Below are 22,161 nucleotides of genomic sequence, written 5' to 3'. Positions count from 1 at the left end.
TCTAGTACTTGAAAAAAGAATGTGGTGAAGGGCAGTGACTGAAGTCCTACTTGGAAGAAAATCTTAAGAAGAACTGTCAAATTGTGGCCACAGTTACTTTCTATAATAGTACTGAGATTTATCGAAAGAAACAGCTACATGAGAAGAGACAAAAGTATGTACAAGGTGTAAGGAGAGTACAGATAGTGGTGTACAGTGGAAGAAGGAAAGAAAAGAGAAAACGGAAATACAACAAAATGGCGAGAGACAGATAGATAGTAGCAGAGTGCACCCCACTGAGGCCTCACCCTGACAGTCAAATGCCTAAACGTACAAGATCAGAATACATAATTCTTAGAGAACATGAGAACAAAGATATCATCTTTAGAACAGTAGTTTTGAAGCAAACATTTCTGCTTTGATTTTTAAAGTTATAATTCCCTCCAGAATTGAGGTTTGGTGACTTTTTGATTTTGAGGGGGAGAAAAGCTAGAAGAGACATCTAGTCATCTTTATATGATCAAGTGAACAGTGGTATGTTTTAACTCGCCCACTTCAACACATCATATGCATAAACAAAAACTGTTCATAAATACTTAGTGAATATAATGTCCTTGGTAGGTATATTATAACCAATTTATTATATAAATTTTAATTGCTCTGAAAATTGGCTCATTTCTAGGGCACTAGCTGACTGCCAAACCATATTTTTGAATTTTTTTTGTTCAGGCATGTTAAGTAAATATACTTTTCCAAATCCACAAATGCTGAAACCACAGTGCTCTCCACTCCTGCTGCTACAGTTGCTATCTTGCAATAGTTGTATTAACTTCTTTTTGGCCTTCATGCTTTCTGGAAAAAATGTGAACTCCCAAAAAGTAATATTATCATACTACTGGGTTTATTCAGTTTCTGTAAACTCACTTATATGTGTAACTGCCCAACACTCACCAGTACCTTTGTTAGAAGTACTTACTCACGCAATCAGGTAAACTATGCCAATCAGAAGTGCAGGAAGGACAGTCTTTCCACCCACCCAGGTAAGTCTTGAAATAGTATTCTTGTTCCACAGACAGCAAGCTTTTTTGCTTATAAAAATAAGAGACAAGTGTATTTTGAATTGACAGCTAAACTCTGACATTGCTGTCACCACCCTGTTTATTATATTATTCCCAACCCATTGTTGACATGACAGCCTCTCATATTCATATACCTTCAGTCAATGCTCAGGACATTTTATTCAACACTCAAAGATTTAGCTTTTAATAATTTTAGATTTATTGTTCATGAAGAAATGGAATAACTTGTCTATAGTTCTCCTATAATGCATGCTTGTTAAACGTGATTTGGTCGTAACGCAATTTGTGAATTGTGGGCTTTCTAAAATAAATATAACTCCTGTTCGCTGTTCTGCGATTCCATCCCAGGCACGAGCTGAACAGCAAAACCCAGCGTCTCAGGGTCCTCTGTGTGCAAAACACAAATTCAGGGTGTTCAGCTAAAACAGGAATGCAATCAGCTCTGCCGGCCTTGAAACTTAGCTTGAAACGGGGAATTGTAGTCTACTTTTAGAAGGAACGTTATTTCAAATTGGGGAGAGAATCTTGAGGAGGACTGAATTTCCGCATCGGCATTATGTAGTCAGTCAGCTCACGTGCTTTCTGGTGAAGAGCTTCATGAAAGGTATGGTGCTGTAGTCAGTGATTTAAAGTGTTAAATTTACTGTATTATTTCTTTAAAATATATAATTTAAAGATTTACTTAGATTGTGCTACTGTTTGTGTTAGAATAACTACTATTTTTGTCATGATTTGGAGATGCCGGTGTTGGACTGGGGTGTACAAAGTTAAAAATCACACAACACCAGGTTATAGTCCAACAGGTTTAATTGGAAGCACACTAGCTTTCGGAGCGACGCCCCTTCAAACGTCGCTCTGAAAGCTAGCGTGCTTCCAATTAAACCCGTTGGACCATAACCTGGTGTTGTGTGATTTTTAACCTTGTACTATTTTTGTATCAATTTTTATTGATATTTTTGGTGATTTGCCCCAACTCTGTTTTTCCTATAGGCCCCATTCTTTATGTTGTGCGATGTTCTATAACACGGTGTCGCACGGGAACATAATTATCACATTATAGGAGAACTACCTGTACACAGTATTCAAGGTATGGGATAAAGTCAATAGAAAGAAAGTATCTTAACCCAGAAAAATAAAGACAAAATCAGCTTAGATCAGACCAAGAAACATGAAGGGTAAGAAAACATTAAGTGCAGTTGTTTATAGGCCCCCTACCAGTATATATCAGAGCATAAATCAGAAATTAGATGCTCATGTCACAAAAATTATACTGTAATCATTAGGGAGTTTAATCTTGATGTCTACTGAGCAAACTAAATTTCCAGTTACAAATTTGAAGGATAAGTTCATAGAATGTTTACAAGATGGCTTTCTAGATCAGTGCACCTAGGAACCACCTGGAGAACAAGGTGGATCTAGCAATATGCAATGAGAAAAAGTTAATTGATAATCTTGTAGAAATGAGGCCCCTAATTAGGAATGACCGTAACATGGCAGAGTGTTACACTGAGTTTGAAAATGAGTTAATTCAATCTTAAATTAGGGTTTCAGTCTTTCAAGCCGAGATAGCAGGTCTGGAAATGAGAAGATAGATCATAAGATATACAGGCAGAATTAAGCCATTCAGCCCACTGACTCTGTCCACAATTCGATCATAGCTGATCATACTTCTTAACTCCATTCTCCTGCCCTCTTTCCATAAACTTTAATTTCCTTAAAACACAGAAAGAACTTAGTCCTCTGTGACAATGATTTCCATAATTCATCACTTTCTGGTTGAAGAAGTTCCTCCTCATCTCAGTTCTAAAGGGTTATCGCTTCATTCTGAAGCTGTGCTCTTGGATCCAAGTCTCTTTGACTAGGAGAAACATATTATCCAGGTCCATTTGATTCAGGTCTCTCAGTATTCTGTAAGTTTCAACCAGATTCTTTCTCATCCTTCGAAACTCTATTGATCCCTACAGCCATTTGAAGCTTTTAAGCAGTCAATTAGTGTCTCTTTAAGGGTCAAATTCCTAGTCCGATGTCCAGATTCCACTGGAAAACCCATAAGTAATCAATCATCTGCCTGATTGTTGGAAGTGCCAGTGGGGTTCTTATTTTTATAGGTGGTGGATTTCTCTCCTGGAAGCTCACCTAAAAATTGGAAGATCCTAGCCTCGGATCTTTAATCTGAACAAAGCAAGGTATGTCAATATCAGAGTTCAGGTGGCTAATGCGCCTAAATCTGGTCTCTCTGCCTAATCAGCATTCTTGTTTTGCCATCCAAGACACAGAATGTTTACAGTCAATATATTCCATTAAAGCTTTCTGACAAACTGAAGATGGAGTTTTCAGTTAAACTGAGCACTTTTTTTCTATTAACAATAGTGAACTTCACGTTAATGAATATATAAGCTTGTGTACAATTTAGGAGTTTTCAGATTTTAAACAAGCACTGACCGCTTAATTTCAAGAAACTAAGGGAAAGGTACATTTAATTATTAAGAAAATTTGACTCAGCACGCAGTATGACAATTCTTTAGTGCATAATAGTTTTATTATTCTATTTACAATGAGCTTTGACATGAAAAAAGAATATAAAGATTGATGGAGGAGGAGCTAGATCGCTTTGAAGTGATTTTTAATCACAAATCATTATTACGATAAGCCCAGAACAATCAGTACAACATATATTCTAACCATCTGTATGTATGCAGTTAGTGTTAGGATACCCTATCTGTAATTCAGCGAAGTTCAAACAAGAAAATAATTTGTATTCATACTATTTTCCAGGATATCCGAAAAAACTTTACAAGTAGGAGGTGCTTTTGAAGTGCAGTTACTATTTTAATGCAAACACCATGTATTTGGAAAGGCAAGGACTGATTAGGGATAGTCAACATGGCTTTGTGTGTGGGAAATCATGTCTCACTGTTTGATTGAGTTTTTTGAAGTAGTAACAAAGAGTATTGATGAGGGCAGAGCGGTGGATGTGATCTATATGGACTTTAGTAAGGCATTCAACAAGGTTCCCCAGGAGAGACTGATTAGCAAGGTTAGATCACATGGAATACAGGAAGAACTAGTCATTTGGATACAGAACTGGCACAAAGGTAGTGGTGGTGGAGGGTTGTTTTTCAGACTGGAGCCCTGTGACCAGAGGAGTGACACAAGGATCAGTGCTGGGTCCACCACTTTTCATCATTTATATAAATTATTTGGATGTGAGCATAAGTGGAGTTATTACTAAGTTTGCAGATGACACCAAAATTGGAGGTGTAGTGGACAGCGAAGAAGGTTATCTTAGATTACAACGGGATCTTGATCAGATGGGCCAATGGGTTGAGAAGTGGTAGATGGAGTTTAATTTAGATAAATGCGAGGTGTTCCATTTTGGGAAAGCAAATCTTAGCACAACATATACACTAAATGGTAAGGTCCTGGAGAGCATTGCAGAACAAAAAGACCTTGGAGTGCAGGTTCATAGCTCCTCGAAAGTGGAGTTGCAGGTAGACAGGATAGTAAAGAAGGCGTTTGGTATGCTTTCCTTTACTGGTCAGAGTACTGAGTACAGGGGTTGGGAGGTCATGTTGCGGCTATACAGGTCATTGGTTAGGCCACTGTTGGAATACTGCATGCAATTCTGGTCTCCTTCCTATCGGAAAGATGTTGTGAAACTTGAAAGGGTTCAGGAAAGATTTACAAGGATGTTGCCGAGGTTGGAGGATTTAAGCTATAGGGAGAGGTTGAATAGGCTAGAGCTGTTTTCCCTGGAGAGTTGGAGGCTGAGGGGTGCCCTTATAGAGGTTTATAAAATCATGAAGAGCATGGCTAGGGTAAATGGACCAAGTCTTTTCCTTGGGGTGGGGGAGTTCAGAACTAGAGGGCATAGGTTTAGGGTGAAAGGAGAAAGATAAAGGGGCAACTTTTTCACGCAGACTGTATGGAATGAGCTGCCAGAGGAAGTGGTGGAGGCTAGTACAATTGCAACACTTAAAAGGCATCTGGACGGGTATATGAATAGGAAGGGTTTGGAGGGATATGGGGTGAATGCTGGCAGGTGGAACTAGATTGGGTTGGGATATCTGGTCGGAATAGACAAGTTGGACTGAAGGGTCTGTTTCTGTGCTGTACATCTCTATGACTCTAAATACACCAGTCAATTTGCCATAAGTAAGTGAGATAAATAATCAGATAATTTGTTTCAGTGATGTTAGTCAATGGAGAATCACTGGCCAAAGCATTCTACTGCCTTTTAAATTGTCGCAAAAAAGTTCAATTTAACATATCACTCAAAAGCAGCATCATTAACAAAGCAACACTCCCTTAATATTTGTAGTGAAATGTCAACCTGCATTAACTGCTACAGCCTCTGGAGTGGTACCTGAACTGATGCCATTGCATTTCAGAGACAATATTTGATTGCAAACAAGAAACACACACAACCCTGCTTCACACCCAGGCTTCTGCTCTGTCATCTGATGAAGGGCTTATGCCTGAAACGGCGATTCTCCTGCTCCTCGGATGCTGCCTGACCTGCTGTGCTTTTCCACCACCGTACTCTCGACTCTGATCTCCAGCATCTGCAGTCCTCACTTTCTACATTTCAGTATCCATTCTGATTCGGCTTCAATGTATGTTTATGCTTGGTAAAACAGTCAAGTTGGAAAGGAAGTTGTGGGAGAAGTGTTTTAAAGAAGTTCAGAGTAATCAGGTAAACAATTAAGGATATATATAAACTATGCAATTCACAGAGCATTTCTGTTTTTTATTGTGTCCAAACCAAGGAGTGGACAGGGTTTGAAAATAGAAGTTATAGCAGGCCCGGAAAAACTGGTAAATGAAGAGGTAAGGTATCAATACATTTTTAAAAAACAATTTGTAAATAGTGAAATGCTCCTGACTGCCCAATCAGAAAATAACACTCTTCTGCTACACCTGATATTCTTTTAATAAGACTTTTAATTCCCCCATGGCTGCAACACATTTTTTTTTAATATACCCTACAGACTAGACCATGTTAACTAACAAATTTCATCGATGCATCTTATTTTTAAGCACTACAATTGGCTTCAGTGCCCTTGAAAGAGACAACTGGGGAGGGGAAATAAAATTCACCCACTCTTACCAATTAGGCACACTTGCCCGTAACTCTTAATGGAAAATTTACATTTGCAGACATCTGATAAAGAGAAGGTCATTTGAACCTTTAAAACTGTACATAATTAATAGGTTATTGACAAGTCATTGCATCATCTCTTACATAGAAAGAAAACCCATTTGAATGTGCTTTCACAGCACATCGAGTTGGATCTCAACATGAGACAGCACCTACAGGAAAGGAAATGATTTTGTTTTAAAGAAGAAATATTCCTCAATGTGAAGTAGTTCCTTAATATCGCTTCTGACTGATATTTTGAGCTCCTTCACTGACACTGTACAAAGAATATATATATTATTTATCCTTTACTCTGATATTACACATACTGTCAATGAAGACACAAAATGAAAGCAAAAATGTTCACATCAAGGGTAAAATTTCACTTAGGCTTCAGTAGTCATACTCACTAGCTGGAGAACCAGCAAGAGGTTGTGCTGCCTACTTAGAGAACCGTTGCCAAATTAATTGCAATCAGATCCTGAACTGAGCAACTGGGTCTTCCCTGGAATCAAGATCCCAAAGGCTGAAATCACAACAGATCAAGAACTGACAGTGAATTAGAAGTCAGCAGCTGTGTCTTGCTCAACAGTACCACCAGGAAGATGGTAGATGCTGCTGGCAGTCCACTTACCTGAGGCCCAAGATTGCCGAGGGGCCAGGCCACAGGAGGGTAATGGTCGGAGGGAGGGTTGCAGGGAAGGGGTTGACCATAAGGGCTGGGGTGTAGCTCTCAGCAGAGAACCCCACCCGCCTTCAAACAAATGATCCCTTCCTTCAATACTGGAATGTCACAAGCAATTTTAACAGGGTTTGTTTTTCAGATTTCTCTCATGCTGCTGGATGACTATTAGCAGCGATAGAATGAGGCTCTTGAGTAAGTCTTCCCATCCTGAATTTACCTGGGTTGGAGACAATATGTTAGAGATACTCATCTACCACCCTCCAGCCTGATTAAATTAAATTATACCCTGCCCACAAAATACACCTTTGTTACCTATTAAGGGCCTACCATGTCTTTTCTGTAACACACCTATCACTAAATTCCAAAAGTTATGTTGCAGAGGATTGCAGATGATTTACAAAAGTATATTTTACAGAAGGTGCAAACCAGGAAGAGATAACAGAGTAGGAACCAATCAGCTCTTAAATCTAGAAACAATAAAGAAGGTCACAAAATATGCAGAGCTGGGAAATATATTTGTGTCTTCAGTAAAGCAAATACACAGCCAGAAGGGTTAATTTTAACAGCTAATTGCAAACTTTTAGCTCTTCATTGAAAACTACTGCATATGTTTCCAGGTATTAAGTTCAAATAATTTATTTCAAAGTCCTTTCATCCTTCACCTCTACTACTCAGCTTTCTGATAAAGCTGCACATCTTTTACTTATCTCTGTCCTGGGAAGTACTTTCAGGGGTTGGGCTCTACCACTGGAAGTCTGAGCTTGAAACTGATTCTTGACAAACCAGACTGATTATATTGTTTATACACAAACAAAATCTTTCTAAACAAGTTATTTGAGAGTCATGGGGCTTTATTGAATATCGTGGGAAAATTTATTTAAAGGAAAGAAGGCTCTCTATCACAGAGATTAATAGTTCACATGCAGAGGAAAGGGAAGTTTGTTCTTTGTATGCCATCCCTCTGTTAATGCAAAACATCCTTGTCTTCAGAGAAGGCAGCTGTCAGCATATTCACACATACACATGCACACACACAATCCTGTGTTCTCATTGTGGAAAGCCAAGGGGAAAGCTGAATCAGGTCTCATGCGTCATCTGTACCAGGATCAGTGACACTCGCGTTATTGCTGCTTCCAAAGCAGCAAAATTAGAAATTCAAAATACTCTATAAACAAACTTTTGGACGATAAAAGACCTGACAAGGCATAGCAAGTTTCTACACTGCATGGCTTCTTCCCCTCTTCTGGCTCAGAACCTTGCTGCAAGGAAGAGACTAGCAACATTAACATCTAGGAACATATGCTGGATTGTAAAAGTACTAAATGTGAATTCAAAAGTTATTAAAAATTCAACAAATTTAATTACAAATTATCACATAAGTTTACCATGTTCATCAAGGTTAGTGGAACAGCCACACAACTCTCTACATTGCTGCACCATGTGTGGGATAATTGGAGAAGACTGTGTGAAGAACAATACTGCTCTTGTGTATCACTGTAATTCATTGCTGATTCAGACATCAATCTCTTGACTTCCTGCTGTCTGGAGCTTTGCTCATATGACAAGTTTCAACCCAAACTGAATGTGGCTTGGATTCAACTTGTGTGGACATTTTCGAGTGTAAAACTGACACTCTTACATTTGCCACTCTTGCTATGCCATTTATTATTAGTACAGTACTTAGAATGCAAAAACAAGTCTAAAGCAAATCTGGAGATCAGCTCTAGTGTAGACAAACAGATGGCATATTACCATGACATCACTACACTGAGGCTGAGCTTGTTCACCTCTGTGTCTGGCTCTAAGCCTTCTTTCCTTTCCTATTTACAATATTGAAGGGTTCCATTATTAGATCTCAATAGTGGTGGCCAAACTGATGCCAGTAATGGCCACTTATGGTCAATTGTCAGAGATGAAGCAGGATTTTCCAGTTGACACCTACATTCCCACAGGTAGCAGGAGCAGATAAGCTATCTACACAAGCTTCTCTGTGGCTGAACTGGTGACCCAGCTGGAACATTCATTTTTTATTTTCAATTTAAAAACATTGGAGTATAGGTACTTCTATCTTTGAGTAGCCTGTCCCTCACTAACCTGCCCTGGCACCTGCTGGTTCTAATTTGGAGGACATTTTCTTGCCAATCCAGCCTCAGAACCTGACAAACTTGCCCTCTAGCCATCAACTGATCAATATGTGGCAAATCAGTGAATAACTGTTTTCCAAACATGCAAGGTTCTCAGTCCTATTGAAGACAGTTAGTGGGATCCTGAAACCCATAGAGAAAATCCTGTCCTTGGAGTAAGTTTGATTTAAATCAGTTTAACACAGTTTAATTTTAAAAATCTCCCTCTCAGTGTTTAATATTTTCTTTTTATTAAATTTAAAGATTTAACTATTTTATGCTAATATTGGAAGGTTGGTGGGCAAATCAATGGCAGATGCATTCCTGATGAAGGGCTTATACCCGAAACATTGATTCTCCTAACCTGACCGACTGTGCTTTTCCAGCACCACACTCTTGATAATGGCAGATGGAGTATAATTTGGATAAATATGAGGTTAGTCACTTTGGAAGCAAAAGCATGAAGACAGATTACTACCTAAATGGCTGGAACGTGGGAGAGGGCAGAGTGCAGCAGGACCTGAGTGTCCTTGTGCACCAGTCGCTGAAGCTAAGCATGCAGGTGCAGCTGGCAGTAAAGAAGGCAAATGGTGTATTGGCCTTCACTGCGAGTAGTTTTGAACAGAGATGTTACAGTTATAGAGGGCCTTGGTGAGGCCACACCTGGAATATTGTGTGCAGTTTTGGTCTCCTTTTCTGAGGAAGGATGCTCTTACTCTCGAGGGAATGCAGCAAATTACCAGGCTGATTCTAACTGGACTAGACAAGGTGGACGCACAGAGGATATTCCCATGGTGGGTGTATCCAGAACCGGGGTCACAGTCTGAGGATTCGGGGAGGACCATTTAAGACAGAGATGAGGAGACATTTCTTCACCCAAAGAGTGGTGAGCCTGTGGAATCCATTACCACAGGAAGTAGTTGTTGCCAAAACATTGAATGTATTCAAGAGGTGGCTAGATATAGCACTTGGGGCAAATGGGATAAAGCAGGATTAGGCTATTGAGTTGAGAGATCAACCATGATCGTGATGAATGGTAGAGCAGGCTGAATAGCCTCCTCTTGCTCCTTTCTTCTGTTTCTCTGAATGCCATGTAGTAACATTTACATTACCTTCTGCTCAGAAAGGAAGACCTTGCACTTAGGTAAAGCATGTTAATTGATTTTAATCTACAAATAGTACTTTCAGGCTGGTGGAAAAGGGTTTTTCTCATGGCTCCTTTCCCAAAGTTGATGGATAGGTGTGTCTCTAAACACACTCATCAGAAGTTATCTGGCTGTCTTGACCTCTGCTGTGCTAACTAAGTTCAGCTGCAGATTTGCACAATCTAAAGCTATTCCTGGATTGGGATAGAGAAAAAGAATCTCTGCTTGGCCTCATGGTGTTGATTTCTATTCAGCACCAGCTGCGAAAGATACATTTGTATGTACAATAGCTGAAAATAGAGATTGTTTTGACAGTCCCAACTTTGATTGTTGCAATGCTCACATCTCTGGGTAATACACATTGTCTAGATTTAATGATGAATGGTGATGACCATGAGATAATCAAGATGGCAGTCACCATCCTAGAATCATAAGCCAAATTAAACAAAAGATCTTAAACAAAAGATAATCAGGGGAAAAAAGAAGAAACAGGGAAGAGGAAAACTATATGGTAACACTTTCTCATTCATCCAAGATTTCAGTTAGAATTGTAGTGATTGGCTACAAGATAGCCAATAATAAAAAAAGGTTCATTTTCTCTGATTTTGTTCACATAAATGTTTTGGCAAATCCTTTAATCTTTACTGAGGTTTTTGTTAAGGCCAGGACCCCTATGGTAATTTGAAATTATCCTTCATGTTGCCTCACCACTAACCAGATGGTGCTGAGTGACACTGGAACAGCAATATAGCTGACAACTCTTAAATAGCACCTTTAATGCAAAGAAACATTCCAAGGCACTTTATAGCAACATTATAGAATCAAGTATGACTTTGAGCCATATAAGGGGATGAACAAAATCTTAGTTAAATATGTGGGTTGTAAGGTGTGTCTTAAAGGAGCAAAGGGAGGAAGAGTTATAAAGAAGATATTCCAGAATTTGAGCTCAAAACAATTGAAGGCATGACCATCAATGACTGACTAATTAAAATTGGGAATGTATAAGGATCCTCTACTTTTTGTCATTTACATAAATAATTTGGATGCAAGCATAAGAGGTACAGTTAGTAAGTTTGCAGATGACACTAAAATTGGAGGTGTAGTGGACAGCAAAGAGGGTTACCTCAGATTACAACTTTCCTTTATTGGTCAGAATATTGAGTACAGGAGTTGGGAGGTCATGTTGCGGCTGTACAGGACATTGGTTAGACCACTGTTGGAATATTGCGTGCAATTCTGGTCTCCTTCCTATCGGAAAGATGCGTGAAACATGAAAGGGTTCAAAAAAGATTTACAAGGATGTTGCCTAGGTTGGAGGATTTGAGCTATAGGGAGAGGCTGAACAGGCTGGGGCTGTTTTCCCTGGAGCGTCGGAGGCTGAGGGATGACCTTATAGAGGTTTACAAAATTATGAGGGGCATGGATAGAATAAATAGACAATGTCTTTTCCCTGGGGTCGGGGAGTCCAGAACTAGAGGGCATAGGTTTAGGGTGTGAGGGGAAAGACATAAATGAGACTTAAGGGTCAACTTTTTCACGCAGAGGGTGGTACATGTATGGAATGAAGACGTGGTGAAGTCTGGTACAATTGCAACATTTAAGAGGCATTTGGATGGGTATATGAATAGGAAGGGTTTGGAAGGACATGGGCCAGGTGCTGGCAGGTGGGACTAGATTGGGTTGGGATATCTGGTTGGCATGGACGGGTTGGACCGAAGGGTTTGTTTCCATGCTGTACATCTCTATGACTCTATGAGCGCATTTGGCTTGGAAGGCTATGCTGTTGGAGGAGGTTACGTCAATACAAAAGGACGAGGCTTTGGACAGAATTGATAACAAAGATGAAAATTCTAAAATCAAGACATTACTTCACTAGGAGCAAACATCGTCAATGAACTCAAGACTGAAAGGGGTGTGGAACTTACTGTGTTTACCAGTTCTCAATTCATGCTAATGCATTACCCCAATGTCGTGAGTTCCTACCTACGCAACAAACTTGTACATGGAATCTTATCAAATAACTTCTTGAAATCCAAATACACGACATCTACTAAAGAACCCTCAAAGGGCCTCCAGCAAATTTTCAAATGCGGCAGCATGGTTTTGGATGACTTCAACATTAGATCATAATTAGCCATAGTTCAAAGGGGACCTTTGATATCTCTCTGTTACAGAAAAACAAGTGGTTATACAGTTTGTATGCTAGTATGCAGGTAAAGCAGCTAAAAAGGAAGATTAATAAAATTTTGGGATTTATTGCTAAAGAAGAGCATATAAAAGTAGGGAAGTGTTGCTGCAACTGAACTAGGCACTAGTGAGACTGTTGAAAATGTGTTGCTGGAAAAGTGCAGCAGGTCTCTCTCCTGTTCCTTGGATGCTGCCTGACCTGCTGCGCTTTTCCAGCAACACATTTTCAGCTCTGATCTCCAGCATCTGCAGTCCTCACTTTCTCCACTAGTGAGACTGCACCTGGAGTACTGCATACAATTTTGGTCTTCTTACTTGAGCAGGGATATATTTGGATTGGAAGCAATTCTGAAGAAGTTCAATAGATTGATTCCGGAGAAGAGGGGTTTGTCTTATGAAGAGAGATTAAGCAATTCAGGCCTATGGAATTTAGAAGAACAAGTCGAGTTCAAATTGAGGTATGTAAGATGCTAAAGGAAATTGACAAAGTAGACGTGGAAAGGATGTTTACTCATGAGGAACAGCCTTGAACAAGAGGTCAATTTTAGGATAAGGGGTAGCAGATTCAGAACAGAGATGAGGAGAAATTAATTCTCTCAAAGGGTGGTGAATCAATGGCTCATTACCCCAGCATGGTAGATGCTGGGATACTGAATAAATTTAAGAAATTGAAAGACAGACTTTAAATTAGTAATAGGCTGATGGATTACAGAGGTCAGGCAGGAAAATGGAATTGAGATCGAGATGATATCAGCCATGATTGTACAAGATAATGGAGCAGGCTTAAAATGCTGAATTGCCAACTCCTGCTCATAATACTTATGTTCTTGAAAGGCAGTACTCCACATCAAGCACGATGGAAGGCGAGGAAGCAATGGAAGCAAGAATTAGTGGAGACATTGGTTAAAGTGTTCTAGAATATGCTGGATTCTGGGAGAGTTCCAGCATATTGAAAAACTGCTAATGTGACTCCTCTGTTCATGAAGGGAGTCAGAAAGCAGGAAGACATCAGCCATCTGTCATTGGGAAAACACTAAAGTTTATTTTCAAAAAAGAAACAGCAGGATATTTAGAAAAGCGTAGCACAATCAAACAATCAACAAGGTTTTGTGACTTCAGAAATCATGTTTGACAAATTTGCTGGAGGCCCTTTGAGGGTTCCTTAGTAGATGTAGTGTATTTGGATTTCAAGAAGTTAATTGATAAGATTCCACGTACAAGTTTGTTGCGCTAGATAGGAACTCACGACATTGGGGTAATGCATTAGCATGAATTGAGAACTGGTAAACACAATAACGACAGAAAATTTGGATTAATGGGTCTGTTCAGTTTGGAAATGCATCACCAATGGACAACTACAAGGATCAGGCATCAATTATTTACCAGCTGTATGAAGAAAGGGGCAGAGTGTAATATATCTAAATTTGCTCATTATAAAATATAAGTGGGAGGGCATGTCATGAAGAAGTCATACAGTATCTGCAAGAACACATATATAGGCTGAGTGAGTGAACAAAAACTTGGCAGATGTAGTTTAATGTCAGAAAGTGTAAAGTCACATACTTTCGTAGAAAGAATCAAAAGGAAGACTATTATTTGAATGGACAGACTTCAAAAAAAGTGCAGCACAGAGGGATTTGGGTGTTTCTTTGTTCTTATGTTCATGAATTAGCACAGCCTGCACAGTAATTGAACCTACACTATTGGTGTCATTCTGCACCAGACTCAAGTGGTCCAGTCCACTCAGCTAACTGAAACCTATAACTCAAGTTTACAATGGGTAAAATGTGAGGGACTAGCTGGAGGTGTGTGGGAGTAATTGAACCTAGAGGTAACAAAGGCAGGAATGAAGGTTTCAATAGCAGATGAGATGATATTATTTTAAAATTCAACTGAGAAGTTCAAACCACTTTCTACTCTCCTTTCATAATTTTAAACATCCTATAATTTTCTCTCTTCAATACTATATATTCACTGAAGGGTGGCATGCTGGCTTAGTCGTTAGCACTGCTGCCTCACAGCGCCAGGGATTTGGGTTCAATTCCATCCTCAGGTGACTGCCTACATGGAGTTTGCACATTGTTCCAGTGTCTGTATGCATTTCCTCTGGGCACTTTGGTTTCCTCCCACAGTCTAACGATGTGCAGGTCAGGTGAATTGGCCATGTTTAATTGCCCATAGTATCCAGAATTCACAGATTAGGTGGATTAGCCATAGGAAATATAGAGTTACAGGTATGGGATGGGTCTGGGTGGGATGCTCTTTGGAGGGACGGTATGGACACGATGGGCCGAATGGCCTGCTTCCGCACTGTAGGAATTCTAGGATTCTATGAGGTATTTAAAACCAAATTTATTAACAGCCTTATTAAAGGTAGAACTTAATTTATGACGTACCTTCAATGTAGCATTCACTTTGATTCTTTTCAGCATAGCACAACTATATAATCATAGTAAATGTGCAGTAAATCCTACTCCCTGGACAAAAATAAGTAATGCCAGGAATTGCAAATTCCCATAGAACTTCCTAGAGTATAGACAACAGGTGTAGAGCACTGACATCATTAACAAGCATGACTAAGTAGGATATGTTGGGCAGCTACATGACAGTATTCTCATTGGTATACTCTGAATTAAAAGAATATCTGGAAAATGTCTCAACAGGGAAAAAAATGATATGCAGTTAACATTTATTACTTAAGAGACAAATCTTCATAAGAAACACAATATTGTTCAAGACAACAATATAGAGCAAAATGAATACACCCATTTTGCCAGAAAATACTATTATAAATATTTTTTAAAGCATAGTTCAACTTCTTTGAAGAAAATGACTAATCCACAAAAAAATGCAATGACAGTGCTGACAGATATAGAAAGAATACATTTCAAAGATTTCAATATATAAATGGAAAATAAGAGATACACTGTATTACCATCACTGTGAGAACCAAATTACCATGCAAAACTTGGAAAATCTGAAACTATGAACTAGCAGAGATAAATGAAAATTAAAATTATTCTATTTTGAATATGCAAATATATATTTATACATGAGAAGTGAAAAAAGGTGCAAAAATTCGGTGTAGTGATAATGGAGATCTTCATTGGCTTAGCATGGACTCGGAATTAAAAGTCTCTTGGACAAAGACAAGGAAGTATTCCTGAAGTATGTACATTAGGTTTTTTTTGATTGGTATGTTTCCAATCTAACAACACTGGAAGCAGCACTGAATCTGGGCATTTGCATAACAGTGATCATATCATCATTCAGTTTAGAATGATCATTAAAAAGGACAGAAAAAGCAAAGAGGGTTGAGTTGGAAAGACGATATTATCCACGTGGATCAGGCAAAAAGATTGCCAGGTAAAACTGCAAATTTAAAAGATGGGAGACCTCCAAATGCATAATTGTGCATTGACTAGATATATTCCCACAAAAAGGAAAAGAACCCAAAGCTTATTTCTGGATTGAAATGGAACAAAAGAAGGAAGCTTAGGATAAATGAGACAGTAGAAACCAATCTGAATACAAACAGTACAGAGGAGTGAAACAAGAAATAAGAGGAACATAGAAATTTATGATGATAGATTAGTAGGCATCGTAAGAAGCTTTTATAAATGTATTTCATGACAGTAAAAGTAGTAAAGGAAAGAATGGAGCTAATTAGGTACAAATGAAGATCTTGTGGACACAGTGAGTGTGACTAAGTACGAAATAAGTATTTTCAAAAAGTCTCTGCTAAAGAATAAGATAAACCTAATATTAATGTAAAAGAAGAGGAAGAGGAGAAATTCAATAGGATAAAAATAAAGATAGGCTCTTGCTAAAGAGTACAAAAGCAAGGAAGCTATGATAAACCTTCATAAATCACCAGTTAGGATCTGGTTAGAATACAGTGGCTAATTCTGGGCAGCAGAGTTTAGGAAAAATGTTAAAGCTTTGGGGAGCAGCAAAAAATATCAACAGGGATATGGGACTTCAGGCATGATGTCAGGATTGCCCGATTTAAAGCAGAAAGGTGCGAGGGGAGACATTATAGAGATGTTTTCAGTGACACGAGGGTCAACATTCAAAGAAGACAGATTTTAAAAAGAAACAGAGGGGCCAGAGGCAACAAGAAAATCACCATTAATGCAGCAAAATTTTATAATCTATATATTGCTGGGAAGCATGTGGAAGCAGATGCAACAACATCTTCAAAAGATGACTGGATGAATAACTTGAAGGGAAAATTTGCAGGGCAAAAGGGAAAGGGCAGAGGAGGAGAACTAATTGTATAGTTCTATTAAAATAGTGGCAAAGATATAATAGGGCAAATGGGACACTACCATGTGATAATCAAGCTATGATTTGAGAAGATAGAAACAAATTGATAAAACTATCATATGTCAAGAGTGCAGCAGTTACTTGACAGTCATGAATAACAGTGGATAACAGTGGTTAGCATTGCAGTGGAGCGAACATATCATTTTTGCCCATAAAAATGTAGGAGGAAGTGATATTTCCTATCACCAAGAAGGTATATTTAAGTTAATTGCAGCTGATATGGGGAAAGATGTTTGATTATATTTGCTATAAAAGGAGTTAAGTGCCATTGTTTCAAAAAGACTCTAACCTCAAACTACGAAATGTGACCATTTCAGATGTTGAGACAAACAAGATTGGAGACATTTCATTTGGTAAAACTAGCAGAGTACATGCCCAACAAAATCTTCATTTTAGTCTGTTCTGAGTGATCTCCCTGGAGTATAATTCAGCTTCTTTATCACCAGTGGGTTAAGAAATAACAGGGGATAAGTGAAAGTGCCTCCTTAATGAGTCCATTACAATGCTAACATGTTAAAAAGATGATATAGTCTTGAATTTCTAATTCTCTTGCTGTTTAATACATATAACAATAACAAATACCATTACAACAGCAGTAAAGTATGAACAATAAAGTTCTAATTTCCATCATCTATTTGCTATACTCAGACCTTTCATAGACTAAAATATTTTCTTAAAAAAGGTGAAACATGGACCTAGAATGGCTGTGGTGTTCATCTAAACCACAGATGGAGGCCACACTTGGGAGATTCATGCAGAATAAACAAAGTCATCTGCACTGAAATCACCATTTTTATCTGAAGAGATAAAAATCAGGCAAATGAGTCTTTGCAAAGCAATTCACATTTCTTGGTTAGCTGACATGTATGATAATTTCAAGTATGGGGACATGAAAGGCTTGAAGGCCAGTTAGCCAGGACAATGGGGCTAGAATGCAGAATATGCAGTGAACCACATTTCAACAGCTTTTGAGCAGCTGAGAAAGAAGTAAAATGTATTTGCAATGAGAAAACCTAGAACTTTCTAAGTTATAGAGTCTTAGAGATGTACAGCACGGAAACAGACCCTTCTGTCCAACTCATCTATGCCTACCAGACATCCTAACTTAATTTAGTCCCGCCTGCCAGCACTTGGCCCATATCCCTCCAAACCCTTCCTATTGATATACACATCCAAATGCCTTTTAAATGTTGTCACTGTACAAACTTCCACCATTTCCTCTGGCAGCTCATTCCATACATGCACTACCTTCTGTGTGAAAAAGTTGCCCCTTAGATCCCTTTTAAATTTTTCCATTCTCACCCTAAATCTACACGCTCCAGTTCTGGACTTCCCCAACCCAGGGAAAAGACTTTGTCTATTTACCCTATCCATGCCCTTCATGATTTTACAAACCTCTATAAGGTCACCCCTCAACCTCTGAAACTCCAGGGAAAACAGCCCCAGCCTATTCAGCCTCTCCCTGTAGCTCAAATCTTCCAACCCTAGCAACATCCTTGTAAATCTTTTCTGAACCCTTTCAAGTTTCACAACATCTTTCCAATAGGAAGGAGACCAGAACTGCACGTAATATTCCAAACGTGGCCTAACCAATGTCCTGTACAGCCGCAACATGATCTCCCAACTCCTGTACTCAATACACTGACCAATAAAGGAAAGCATACCAAACATCATCTTCACTATCCTATCTACCTGCGACTCCACTTCCAAGGAAGTGTGAACTGCACTCCACTTTGTTCAGCAACACTCCCCAGGACCTTACCATTAAGTGTATAAGTCCTGCTCTGATTTGCCTTCCCAAACTGCAGCACCTCACATTTACCTAAATTAAACTCATCCTGCTACTCCTGAGCCCAATGGCCCATCTGATCAATATCCTATTGTACTCTGAGGTAACCTTCTTTGCTGTCACTATACCTCCAATTTTGGTGCCATCTGCAAACCTATAAACTATACCTCCTTCATTCACATCCAAATCAGTTATATAAATGATGAAAAGCAATGGATCCAGCTCCAATCCTTGTGACATACCACTGGTCACAGGCCTCAGTCTGAAAAGCAACCCTCCACCGTCACCCTCTGTCTTCTATCTTCAAGCCAATTCTGTATCCAAATGGCTATTCTCCCTGTATTCCCTGTGATCTAACCTTGCTAACCAGTCTCCCATGGGGAACCTTGTTGAATGCTTTACTGAAGTCCATATAGATCACGTCCACACCTCTGCCCTCATCAATCCTCTTCATTATTTCTTCAAAAGAGTTCAATCAAGTTGTAAGACATGATTTCCTACGCACAAAGCCATGTTGACTATCCCTAATGAGTCCTTGACTTTCCAAATGCACGTAAATCCTGTCCCTCAGGATTCCCTCCAACAACTTGCCCACCACTTACTCTTGCCTGTTTCTCTCATTCTCTTGGAATCCAGTACATCATAAAAAGTAAATTGGGAAAACCATTCACTGACAGCATAAAAGTATCTATGGGTTCCACTTCTGCTAAGAAAACAAGCTAATTATTAAACAATCATGCTCTCAAAATTTAACAATGCAAGAACTTCAAGGGCTGTTTAAAACATCAATTTTCCTCTGCTCTGACAAAAAATCTTCTGGACTCGAAATGTTAGCTTGCTCCCTCCATCTATGCTGCCTGACCCACTGTGCTTTCCAGCACTTTTAATTCCAGTCACTTTTCTTCTCCCTGTCTGTACCAGAAACGCTCTGCTTCTTAATATCATTAGTTGTGTTTGCGCTCGTGTTGAATGTCACATTTCTTGGGGTTCTGACCCAAGCTGTGCCAGAAACAGGCAATTTGAAATGACTTTCCCAGAATTAGCCAAACAGCAGTCAATGTATAAGCCTGGCATCCAATTCAGTACAGCAAGTGGACTCCATAACAGAATGAATTGTAATCTGCCATTGTGAGTAAAGGAGAGAATGGGCACTTCGATCCTGAGGAACCCTCTAAACATCCTTTAAGTATTTTTAAACAAATGACCACAGTTGCTGGGTCACTATCATGGAAGGGGAACTGTAGCTATGTCTAGGTGAGCAGTAATTGCCTAAATGCTTGCAGGAGTGCTTGCATCCCAATGTGCTATTAGTAGGTCACCTTCATGCAAGTAGACAGCAGGCTAAGTGGAAAATTCCACCCTCATCTCATTTCTGGAAAAATGACATGGTGTGAGATGGTGCTGGAAAACTAGTATATTGGCCAGCCACTCAAAATTAAGCAAATGCCCATCTCAATTGCAGGCAAAAATTATGTCTGATTTCACAGTACAATTGTTTTCAGGGATTGAATGAGTGTACATTAGATAGATTATATATAAAAGAATATACATATAGATATGCAAAAAAACTATTCTTTAAACCAAATAATTTGGTCGTTTGGCAAATTTTGAATGCCTTTTCTATGCTATGTTGTACTGAGAATTTTTCTATGTTAACAATATGAAACAAATAGAAAATTTGCATCCTTGTTTTAGCAGTTAAGCCTGCTTTTCGATCTTTCTACAAATCTTAAAAGAATAAGTTACAACTCTCCATTGGTTAACAGAGAGTCATAGAGATGTACAGCATGGAAACAGACCCTTCGGTCCAACCCGTCCATGCCGACCAGATATCCCAACCCAATCTAGTCCCACCTACCAGCACCCGGCGCATATTCTTCCAAACCCTTCCTATTCATATACCCATCCAAATGCCTCTTAAATATTGCAATTGTACCAGCCTCCACCACTTCCTCTGGCAGCTGTATATATTTCTATATACATACGCACTTCGAAAAGACCAAAAAGAAAAGGCAGATCATCTGTGGAAAAAGCAGGGGAGTGGTACTAATTAGATTTTTGGTTTGTTTGTAGACAAATGGCAGAGTAAATAAGGAGCAGAAACAAGGGAGTAAGGGGCTCCCAAAGGCACCAAGGTGTTATTTGTTTTGTTGCGGAAAGCACATTGGGGGTTACATGAGGGGGTTTTAGGATCCTGTGGATGAAGGAAGCAAAGTGGAATGAGTCCACTTAACTAGTCTTCAAGAACCAATGTCTCGAAACCCGCCTGTCTTAATAATTAAATATGAGCAGACATTCAGGAGTAGCTTTGAGTATAAAAGGCTGCACTGGTCGCATGAAGTGACAGAGCATGGAAACAGACCATTCGGTCCACCTCAACCATGCCGACCAGATATCCTCAACTGATCTAGTCCCATTTGCCAGCATTTGGAGCATATCCCTCGACACACTGCATTTTGCATGTGTTGCTGCAGAGGTAAGCTGGGGTGACACCAATGCAATTTGCCCTGCAACATTACCAATGGAACCTACCACTAAGGCATTAAATAATAATGGGCGGATAAATGCATTTAAATGGAAGTTAAACAAGAGTGCACGAGAAATTAATGAGGCTAACATGTATAAAGAAAATTAATGGCAGAGAGAAAACAGGATACAAATTTGTCGTATTTCCAAAATGAGAAAACACAGGATATCCTGATATAAATAAAACTTATTTCAAAAAGAAAAATCTCTCCTTTAAATAAAAAGCAGGAATTTTAAACTACATTATTGTGGTGCAAGGTATTTTGTAACAGTCAATATCAGGAGCTTCAAGTGGAAGAAAAACATTGTGAAAAAAACAGCAGGAAATGAACATGACTGTAACCACTTCATGATGAGAATATATTTAATTTAGTTGGCCAGTAGGGCATATGGGAAACACTCGTCAACTTCAATTGATACAATTTTTCTGTTCTAATCTTCCTTTCTGCATTCATGACAGACTGCTCGTGAAGTCTCACAAACAATCAAGCTCTGAGCTTGGGACACTGGCCCCCAGAATTCTATAACTTCATCTCAAGTCTACAAAGCCCTGCTTTTTTCTGTTACTGTCTGTCAGAGAACACAGGATTGCTGTGCCTTGGGCTACAGAGCATGGGCAGCCTGTTTACAATTACTCAATTCCTGTTTTTAATGATTCTCCTTCAATGACTACTAACTGCTAGTTTTGTTCTTCAGGAACAAGGGAGCTATTAGTGAAGCATTAAGGAAGGAAGGAAAGGGGAAAGCAAGGGGGAAGGCTGCCAGGCTCAGAGGCAATTCAGAAGTTGCAGCAGTATCCCCTAAGGTTTTACAGGCACATATTTGTCATGGCACAAACAAAGTTTTATCAGATGAAAGACATGACTATTTACAGGTCTGAAGTAGTTGAATCCCTTAAAAATTGAAAGGTCATAGCTATTGCCTTTCCACACCCTGTTTACCCCACCTCCTATCCTCCCTAAACATGTTTCCAATGTCTCAATGATCAGGCCTTGCTTCCATCTTGTTCTTACATGAAATCCATGCTGACAATTGCCTTGACCTCAAACTCTAATTTAGCAGTGCTCAATTGTATGCATAGAAATGTACTTTGCATGACCACTGATGTCTCATAGCACCTTACAACCAATAAGCTATATTTGCAATGTAGTCAGTGTCAATTTGTGCACAGCAAACTTC

At 39.1% G+C, this 22,161-nt stretch overlaps 1 protein-coding gene across 6 annotated transcripts in view; it reads right to left on the bottom strand.

The window, feature by feature from the left end:
• The window catches only part of spata5 (spermatogenesis associated 5), a 436,625-nt gene that overhangs the window by 241,990 nt on the left and 172,474 nt on the right, over window positions 1–22,161 (bottom strand). The window contains exon 14 of one of the 6 annotated variants that reach the window (XM_043674062.1): window positions 5,632–5,685. The exons of the other annotated variants lie outside the window; for them this stretch is intronic. Coding sequence (XP_043529997.1) covers window positions 5,647–5,685 — 39 coding nt within the window. The 3' untranslated portion in view covers window positions 5,632–5,646. Of the gene's footprint in view, window positions 1–5,631; window positions 5,686–22,161 lie in introns of those variants that run through there. 6 annotated transcript variants of the gene reach the window in all.

Source organism: Chiloscyllium plagiosum, chromosome 32, assembly GCF_004010195.1.
Source record: "Chiloscyllium plagiosum isolate BGI_BamShark_2017 chromosome 32, ASM401019v2, whole genome shotgun sequence".
Classification (NCBI taxonomy): domain Eukaryota; kingdom Metazoa; phylum Chordata; class Chondrichthyes; order Orectolobiformes; family Hemiscylliidae; genus Chiloscyllium; species Chiloscyllium plagiosum.
The sequence above is the reverse complement of the archived record's forward strand: the minus strand, read 5'-3'. Positions and strand labels throughout refer to the sequence as shown.